The 10021-nt window shown below is 50.1% G+C and overlaps 1 protein-coding gene across 4 annotated transcripts in view; it reads right to left on the bottom strand.

Annotated features, from left to right (window-relative positions):
* Nucleotides 1-10021, bottom strand: part of MYO18B (myosin XVIIIB) — a 262880-nt gene that overhangs the window by 176382 nt on the left and 76477 nt on the right. For all 4 annotated transcript variants that reach the window (XM_023513322.1, XM_023513320.1, XM_023513324.1 and 1 more), the window contains 3 exons: nucleotides 6057-6216; nucleotides 3994-4177; nucleotides 3008-3230 (listed from right to left, as the gene is read on the bottom strand). In XM_023513322.1, the coding sequence (XP_023369090.1) occupies nucleotides 3008-3230; nucleotides 3994-4177; nucleotides 6057-6216 (567 nt within the window). The remainder of the gene's footprint in view (nucleotides 1-3007; nucleotides 3231-3993; nucleotides 4178-6056; nucleotides 6217-10021) is intronic.

Below are 10021 nucleotides of genomic sequence, written 5' to 3'. Positions count from 1 at the left end.
TGTGATGCTTTACTAAGAATAATGTGTTCCACTTCCATCCAGGTTAGTACAAAGGCTGTAAAGTCTCCGTCTTTTTTAGTGGCTGAATAGTAGTCCATACATATACCATTGTTTTCATTTCTAAGGTAAAGTTCAAGTTGTAGGTGAGTCCTTCACTCATGGGCATGTTGCGCTCCCTCACATTCTGCACATTAAGTGAGAACCCACCAATCACACTCTCTTCTCTCCTTTTCGCCTCACCTCCCCCTTCCCCTCATTAGAATATTCTGGAGTTTTTCTTTCCTGTGGGTATGCAGTTGTTTATGTTTTTGTTTATATTAGTACTGAGTACATTGGATACTTGTTTTTCCATTCTTGTGATACTTTACTAAGAAGAGTGTGTTTCAACTTCAGGTAAGCAGAAAAAGTGTAAAGTCTCCGTATTTTCTTCCAGCTAAATGCACACACTGATGGGCACCTGAGTTGCTTTCATGCCTCGGCAATTGTGAACTGAGCTGCACTCGCCATTCTAGTGCAAATGTCCTGTGGTAAAATTATTTTTTTTTCCTCTGGGTAGATAACCTAGTAAGGACATTGCAGGATCAAATGGAAGTTCCACTTTTAATTCTTTGAGGATTCTCCATCCTTCTTTCCATAGAGGTTGTGTTAGCTTGCAATCCCACCAGCAGTGCAAATGTGTTCCCTTCTCTCCACATCTGCACCAGCATCTGCAGTTGAGTGGTTTTGTGATGTGGGCCATTCTCCCTGGGTTTACCAGCCTGCACCTCATTTCTAGGTCAGCTTTATCTGGGTGCATATCCCATACCTGCCCTTCTTAGCCCCATGACTGGGACAGATGACACCTCTTTGAGATTCAATTTCTTCCTTTGTCAGATGAGCATAACAAGATCTATTCTTATGTGGTCACTACAGGGATTAAATCCAATGGCAGCTATAGTAAAAGCAACTACAGCAAAACTCTGTATGGCCTGCTTTCCCAGGCCCTGCCATTCCTCTCAGCTTTATCTCCTCATTAACTCATCCAAGCCCTGCAATAACTTTCTGAGATATGACCTATTAGGGAAGAGGAAAGGGAAGTATGCTCTGGGGACCGTCCTGGGGTCACACAGCTGGTGAGAGGAGACACCAGAGTGAAGCCCAAGCCACCTCCTCTAGAGTCTGAGCTGAGCCCATGGGCTATCCAATTGGTAATGTTTAATGAGTGATTACTACCCACCCTAGCATAGTGAGAACAATCCCTTTTAGTATATATGTGGTGACATGGTGTCTAGCACAAAATAGGTCCTCAATAAATAGCACACACAGGTATACATTGTGCATGCATGTGTGTGGTGCACACATATTATACATACATTAATTTAAAATCATAAATATTTGATGCATGTATCTATGTATTCATGTAAATATATCTCATGTGGGTGTGAAAGAGACAGAATTGACTTGGCTAAAAAAGAAAGGAAGAAAGGAACCAGGTCTGGAAGGCAGAAACTGGGAAGTTCTACCATGAGACATCAACCTTTTACTTAGCTGGAAAGCTCATCCTGGCTGTGTTGGGCAGACACCGCAGTGAGGTCACAAAATCTGAGAAAGGGGACCCCCTGGCCCTGCACACATACAGGGCCTCTAATAGTCCCTCAGAGGTCTAGGGCTCCTGCAAAGGCCCAGTGCTTCCTTCCAGCGAGCTGGACAGAACCGATCAGCTGGGCCCCCCTACCTGCCAGTGGTGAGCATCTCACTCTCCTGTGACATTATCTGTCTGTTTCTGTATGTGGCTGTGCAGGTGGGAAGGAAAATCAAAGATGTGCTCAGGGGACGGAGGGTCTTATCTTTGCTCCCAGCCTCTCCTAGTCAAATACTCCATGCCCAGTGTCCCATTATTAGCACGGTAGGGGAAGATGAGAGCCACAGCCACATGCGGGGGCATTGGTGACCACAGAGACATTAACTAAATGGGTGTCCACCTGAACTTCCCTGTCCTCACCAGCCATCTCATCCTCTGCAGAAAAACAGGTGTACCTATGCCATTTCTAACAGCCAGGGAGGGGGACCAATGTGATGGCCTTTGGAGGCTGAGAGGCAGAAGAGAATGGAAAGAATTGAGATCAAATTTAACTCCTGGATTAGCTAATGGTGGGCACCCTGGGTGCACACTCACTTATTAAAACACAGCCCTGAAAACTATTCTTTCGATTAAACCTGCTGTCAGCTTATCATCTCCCCAGCTGGCCCTGCTGAAAGTTAAATTTCCAACAAAGGCACTTACAGCCTGCCCTGGTGGGTGCAGCAGCCCCACTTCTCTCAATTCCCCGTTCATTCCAAACCCCATTCCCTGAAAACCCAAGCCCTTTATACTTCCCTGCCTATACTACATGTGGATCCTTCTCTCCAATGTTCCCTCTCCCTCCACCTCCTAGGGTGAGCTGCTTTTGATGCTTTAAGGCCAGATTAAATTGTTATGTTATCTGGGAGGTTTCCCTGTCTTCCCAGTGAGGGTAGCAAGATCCATTCTCTAGGCATCCAGGTTACCGCCTGCATCCCTGGGGGACCTAAGCCCTTGTCACATCATTTATCACCTCCTGGAATCACTCAGTGATTGGATCACTCAGTGACTGGATCTCCCAGTCCAAACTGGCCATCTATCATGTGATGATCCTCTGACATTTGCTGCTGAAAGAAAGACACAACCATAGCCTTCCAGGGGTATACAAGTCATTACAAAGACTAGGTGGGTTCTGGACTCGGAGAATATAAAAACCAGGCTCTGCTATGTCCCAGAAGGGTAACCCTGAGAAAATCCTTTCACCTCTCTGAGCTTCAGTTTCTTCATGTATAAAAGGGGAGTGACGGCAGCCTCTCCCTCGGGGGGCTGCTAGGAAGAATGAACAAGGTGCTGCGTGAAGAGCTGCTGGCACACAGTAAGGGCTCTGGCCCTCGGCTGTCACCAGCAGGCAGGCATGTCCCCAGGGGTCACAGGCAAGGTGTTTTTCTACTCCTGGTGGCTTCTTACCTGTCCTGTGCAGACGTAGAGCTTCCAGAATTTGGGACCCTGCGAGCTGCACCCTCAGAGCTGGGATGTCGGGGGCCAGAAGCCCAGCTGTCCCTGGCTTGTCTCCACCAGGCTCCAGCGGCACTGAAGACCCCTGCCCGTCTCTGCTTTCCACCACAGGGTTAGGCACCAGGCAGTGGATAAAGTGTAGACATGACCGTCGGATCATGCTGGTCAGGGCATCCTAGGACCAAGTAGAGAGGTCGGGACCAGCTCTCTCAAGGAGAGATGGACATGGGTCTGGACATTCCCCAAACATAAATTCAGACTGGCCTGGGCATCTTTGGGTGTCCTTGTGTCCTACACCAAGGACCTCCCACCTATTACTTGATTTGTATTCATTAGAAGTAAGGGCCTTTGTTGAAACAGATGCAGAAACTGAGGCCTACAGACGGCAAGGTCACACAGACAACATCCTGGGACTAGACCCCCTGACTTAGTCTAAGGGCTTCCAGCATGATACGCTATGTGTTTCAAAATGCATCCTTCCCACACCCCAGCCCATTCTCAGTGGGGCTCAGCCTGACCACTGAGCAATCACACGTCCTCAGCTGTTAATAGATTCAGGCCCCTGACATAGTTATATCCAGAGCTGGGTCCTGCTTGCACCCTCCCCCCAGGGAGAGCCTAGTGGTGGGAAAGGCAGACGGGGCTAGTCTGGCTCTAGTATGTCTCTCCTTAGTCAGGAGAGTAGTGTGGTTCATGGGAAGTCCTCAAGCCACTCAATTCAGTCCCAGATAGCAAAGCTTGGGCCTCAGACTTGAATCGGTCACTTCCCAGGCTGTGACTATGGCCACATTTCTCTGCCACTTGGAGCCTCTGTTTCCTCCTTCGTGAGGTGTGGGGCTGAGGCTGGGGCTTCCTGGGCAGGACCGAGATGACGTGGGGAGAGGATTCATCCCAGGAGAGGAGAGGATGTGTGGCAGCCGGGAAGGGCCACCGCTCACCATCTGCAGCTTGATCTGCGAGCACAGGGCTCTCCTCCTCACTGCCGCAAGGCTGCCGGCGAATGTCCTCCTCACCACGCGGCTCCTCTTCAGGGCCTGCTGGGAGGTGCCCTCCAGCCCTGCCACAGCCCAGCACACGGGAGGCAGCTTGGCCCGGGCCTGGAATAGGCTCCGCAGCTCCTCCCTGCAGGTGGGATGGAAGGCAAGGGCTTTAGAAAGCTCTTGGGGAAGCCTCGCCCTGGATGGGGGCAAGTGGGATGAACCCACCTTGCTTCCTGTCTCTCTGCTCCCCACAGCTCCTGGTTAAGTCACATGTCCCAGCTGCTCCCCTCATTCACACTCCCTCTGCCAGCCAATGCTTTGCTTCATGACAAATGCCAGCTTCCTCTCTGAAGCCTCTCTGCTCCCGGCCAATGCTCTGACCCTCCGCGTCTTTAGTTCCTATCTGCTTTGGACAGTCCAGTCATTTACACACCCACAGTGACTCTACTAAGCCTGCACTTTTTGAGAGCACAAAAATCATCTTTGTTACCCCTAGAACAGGCCCAGATCATTGTAGGTATACTCTATGTGCTTTGTGCAGAATGAATGACTCCCAGGCTAAACTGCCAGTTTCTGGAGCTGCAAGATAATGTCAACTAAACACCCGGCCCAACTAACCCAAGCGGAGAGCACCTTCTCTTAGCATCGCTGTGTGGACCAGGCCTGAGGTTAGTGGCAAGCGTATCCTTATGTATCCGCTCTGAGAAAAGCCATGCTGGGCTGCCCTCTTCTTTGGGCCCACTATGAACCACGCTCCTTAATAAGGCACTTGCTACTTTACATCACCAAAGACTTCTTAGATCAGACACCTGAGCTGGGCAGCGTCATTCCCATCTCTCAAATAGGAAACTGAGGCCCAGGCCACGCAGCTTGAATTTAAACATTTGTGTGACTTCAAAGCTGTCTGACAGCCATTGAAGTTTGCAGCCTCCCCAGCCCTTATTCTAATTTGGAGGAAATAAAAGTAACCAGAGGAAGGAAAGTGACAGCTCACAGTCACTCAGGTGACAAGGGCAGGATGGGGACCTGACCCAGGTCCCCTGGCTCATCAGTAATCTTTCTCTAGTCTGATCCCCTGCCTTGATCTCTGTTCAGGAGGTGTATGCCCACGAGCCCTCCTGGATTTGGGGTTTCCAATCAACTCTGACCACAGTGTCCTAAGAATTATCCAAGGAGCACTTAGACTCAAGCTGTATCCCGGCCCTGACGTTTTTTTGCCGTGTGATCAAAGGCAAGCCACTTCACCATCTGGGGCCACAATTTTCTCCTGTGTAAAATGCAGCTAAGGATCCGGTGTTGTCTGAAGGACTGAGAAGATCCTTCTGCAGTATTTCTTTGCAATGCGAGGCACTGAACGGGCGGTCATTCAGTGCTCCCTCCTCACCCTCCTGCCCACCTGAGACACCAGCACCTCCATGGGGGTCTCAGTTTCTATTCTTGTCTCTAAGCTCTGCCCCTGCAGAGTCCCAGCATGGGAGCTTGGGAACACCTCCCACCACACACACACACACACACACACACACACACACACACGTGAAACAAGCCTTTCCCCACAACCTTAGGAACTGAAAGCAGCAATTGCCGCGGGCCCTGCGCCAGCAACTTGCTCGACGAGCCACCAGGGAACACGGGGAGCATTTTTTAATGCTACAAAACGTGTCATTTCGGTTTTACGACCTCCTAGTTCTAGGATGTCCATAAAAGTTGTTCCAGTCGCATCATCTCTCAGACACTTAATGCAAGGCAAAAAGCCAAAATAAGAAGTCACAGCTTTTTAGCTTCTGTTCCACCTCCCCAGAAGGCCAGCTTTTGTCCTCGGATGGATTCACTCAGGCCCTGGGGAGACATTGTGCTGCTCGAATTCAGGTTACAGCTCTTTGTTCCATGACTGACAGAGGGAAGGGACTCGGAGACCAGCCCACCCTCCTGGTTTGTTGTGACTGTGCGGCCCCGGTGGGGAGGGAACCAGGGTGCCTCATATGCCCTGGGGGCATCCCTCCCAGCCCCAAGCCCTGGCTTACCTTTTCGACTGCTGCAGGATCTGGGGGGCCTCGAGGGCTGAAAGATTGGGCTTGGCTCTGTGGAGCCAGCCGGTGAGGTCATAGCGCACGGGGTCCCATCCCAGCTGGTGGGAAATCTCCCACTGCAAGGGCTGCTCACAGGTGCGCAGGGCAGAGGTCCCTGAAAATGGTCACAGCAACAAGAGTGTTGGGGCTGGTGGAGATACTCTGCGATCAGTTGACATGCTCCAAACACACTTTTCCCATTTTAATATGTTTCCAAATAGCTAAAGCTGGTGGTGGAAGTCACCACATTTCTCCTGCTGTAGGGAATCTGTACACTTTGTTTCTCAAGTAGATTCCCTTCCTCCTTGCTTTGGTAAAGCCAGAATCCTGTTTTCCCCCCAAACATCATTAATACAGACAATTTCTTGAGTTTTACTATATCTACATCTATAACTACATCTCTCCCTGTACCACCTGGGCTGTGATTTACTTAATGTTTTCTTTAAACTGATTCACATTTTCACAAGTACAGTATGTTCGCTTAAAAACAAGCATTATGTGGCAGGTTTGATGAGCAAGCTATGTTTATTTTCTAATAGGCCTGGAAATAAATACATAATGATTAAATATTTTTTAAATGTTTAGCTGGTGTGCCACCTAGAATCATCTTGAATACCATGATGCAAATAAATGCATAGCATCCTCTGGGGAGACTCTGCATCTAACCCTCCACTGCCTTTAACATTTTGCTGATGTTCCTGAGTCACAAAGTGTTTGTCTCCATATCCCTGGGGCTCCCTGCCCTGCTTGGCACATAAACAGAGTCTTGAAGTGCTTGTGGAATAAATGAATGAATGAAGGGTCAGTTATCACGTCACTCTGACTGTTGTGTTGCTCTGACGTTCAGTTCAGACGTTTGAGATGGTTATCCCTACACTGACTGGCCCCAGGCTGATTAGTCTCTGGAGTGGTAATATCGTTTGGATTCTTCTAGCTGTTGTCCCTGATCTTGCTTTGCTTTCTTGTCCTGCTATTGTCAACAAACTCACATGCGTTAGAGTCTTGGCATCTTTTCCCAAATCCCAACCTGCTACCTCTAATCGGCAGTAAACTAGAAAACAAAGGACCTGCATTTCTTAGAACTCCAAGCAAAATAAAGACAGTCTGAGAGTCTGCAGGTGAGGAAAGGGCCTGCCTCCTGCCACCCGTTTGGCTTCTCAGAGTCTTTTGTGCTCACTCACTGATTGTGAGTGCCTCTGTGCCTCTGTGTCCTGGATAATTGAAACTTCCAGCCAAGAACATTTCTAGTTAAGTGAAGTTTTGCTGCCTCAAGAGCAAGAGTCTCTCATGAGTTTTTCAAAGGTGGTCAGTCCCTGCCCTCAAAGGGAATCGCCTTCAAATGGGAGAGAAAAGCATCCCTCATGGAGCCAGATGACAAAGTGCATACCAGGCTCTGCCACAAATGTCCCTGATGTTCCTACGATGCTGCAGGTGTCTGTGGCCCTCCGCCACTGAACTGGAAGCAACTTGAAGACATGGGTTGTGTTGGTGCATCATTACAGGCAGCAAAGAGCACAGATCCGGGCTGTGCATGGGGACCCCAGCAGAGCTGGGGGAGGGGGAAGAGAGGATGGTGATATTTATTAAGCCCCAGCTCCTAGCACTCTCTGCTGGACATGCTACCCCAAGTGATATCACTCTGACCTCACTCTGGTCAGTGACCTGAGCATCTCTGAGCTGGTTTCTAGATGAGGCAGTTTGCATCATCTGCTGGTCTCATAACCTGCCTTTGTCTAGGCTGATGGGCCACATGCACGTGTAGATGCCACGTTTCCCAAGAATCAATCCCAGGAATCCATTTAGAAAACGGTTCTGGGTTCCAGGCCTGCTGTTAGTCTCATTCACTCCTTTCTCCCAGGGCAGGATTTCACACCACACTTGGTTCACCAAAGCATCCTGAATGATGCCTCTCACGTTCAGAAGCCCTGTGGAAACTCCTGAAGTCAAAGCTTTACCAAGATTTCTCTTTCCTGGCTTCAGCCTTTATCACCTACACCAGGAGTCTGAACCCCCACACAGGGTCCCATTCAGTTCCTCCAATGTTGAGGAATGCCCGTCTCCTGAAAGTCCACTGGCGCTGGACCCCGTGAGGGCTCACCCCAGCCCCACTGGCCCTTGTTGGGACACTCAGCAAATGTACCTTAGGTAAAGTTAAGAGGTCACAGGAGGGAGAGCTGGTTGAGCCAGAAGGCCCAAGTGTTCTGGTTGATTGAATGTTCTCATTAACTCAGAGTTAATCAGAATGCCCTAGAGGAAAAAAACTTCTTTTCTTTTTCAACCAAAATGCCTGAATTAATGTGTCTGTCTCTGCTGGTTCAGGGCACAGGATGTAATAGAGTCTTTCTCTTGGGAACTGAGATCCTATAGCATCCTGGGAAGGGTGTCTGAGATTGGCACCATCAGGCCTCAGGGAGAAGGGGAGGAGGGCACAAATCTAGCCAGATCCCCCTGCCCAGCCTTGTCCTCCAAGACCCCTTCTACTTCTGACCGTCATACACTTTGTCTCTTTCATCTAAACAGCTGGACCCAGAAAACATTCCATTTGAAAATTGCATTTCATTCAAATCTGGGGCACGGAGTTTCCACATATTCATCAGTTGCATAACTAGTCTTCACAGCATGCTTGATTGCCCCAGTGGCATTGGGAGCTTCCCCTATAGAGGTCAACAGCCCAGCCCTGTCCTCACACAGCTGGCATGGAGATGGCCAGTGTTCAAGTGTGGGTGTGCCCTGGTGACCACTGCAGTGGAGAAGAGGAAAGCAGGGCAGGAGGTGGGAGTGTAGGGGGTGGGGGTGGGGTGGGCGAGAGAGCCCCAGACCCTCTTTGTGCAGGAATGTAGAGGAAGAATGGCCCAGGGGAAGGAACTGCCCATGCCAGAGCTCTGGGGGGAAATGTGCTTGGGGTGTTCAAAGAGCAGCAACAGAGATGAGTGTGATGGGAACCAGAGGTTGAGAGGAAAGATGTGAGTGTTCCCTTGCCATGCTCAGGGCCCTGGGGACACAGCGAACAGAGGTGCCCCTGCCCTAAAGGAGCTCATACTACGGGGACATGGGGAGAAGGGTAAGAGGAAAGAAAGACTAGAAATATCCACAGGACTCAGAGCCCGGTGAGGGCCCCAAAGGGAGTGAATGAGGAGTTGTGATGGGGCAGGGCTCCCCAGCTTCAGTCAGGGCACAGAGACGGTCTCTGGAGAAGGAGATTATAAATGTCTTTGTATGCATCAGATAAGCCGTCCTCACAATAGCCTCAGAGACAGGTCTTACCATTACTGCTATTTTGCAGACAGGGAGGTGACTTCCTAGAAGCCACACACATTGCAATTCAGCAGCCAGCAGGGAGCCAGCATCTGCTTCTGTGGTCCAAAGCCTGGGCCGTCCACAGCTCTATCCGCTGGCCACTTTTGGATTTGTGTAAGGGACCTCATCCACTCCCCAAAGCCTCCTCTCCTGAGTTCATCAAATGTGGAGACAGGCGCCACTTTAGCCTAAACAGGGATTGTGAGCCTGCCTGGCTTTGGGAATGAGACTGTCTTTGTTTAGTACGAGCTCTGTGCTTGGTACCTGGAGGGCCCTGGGAAGCCAGTGGCCTTGGTAAGGGCTTGGTCGCCTCACTGTAAGTGGGGTGCAGTGAAGCTCACAAGGTCTGGCTGAGACTAAGGTCTCTAGAAATGGTATTTTCTGACTCTTTTGCCTCCTCCTCATCCTCCTTCCTCGGCTGGCAAAGGGGCGATGCACCTTACACCCTGGCACCTAGGTGGAGGGGAGTCAATCATTGCTGGGGTCAAGTCAAAGGCTGGGACCTTCCCAGAGTTGGGATAGTCCAGGGCTACATTATGACTCTCCTGAGCCCTAAGCACTTTTGCTGTCACGAGGCCCTTCCTCCAAACCATACACACACAGAGTCATGCACTGTTTAATGA

Source organism: Otolemur garnettii, unplaced genomic scaffold, assembly GCF_000181295.1.
Source record: "Otolemur garnettii isolate 467f Iridium unplaced genomic scaffold, OtoGar3 scaffold00038, whole genome shotgun sequence".
Taxonomy (NCBI): Eukaryota; Metazoa; Chordata; class Mammalia; order Primates; family Galagidae; genus Otolemur; species Otolemur garnettii.
The sequence above is the reverse complement of the archived record's forward strand: the minus strand, read 5'-3'. Positions and strand labels throughout refer to the sequence as shown.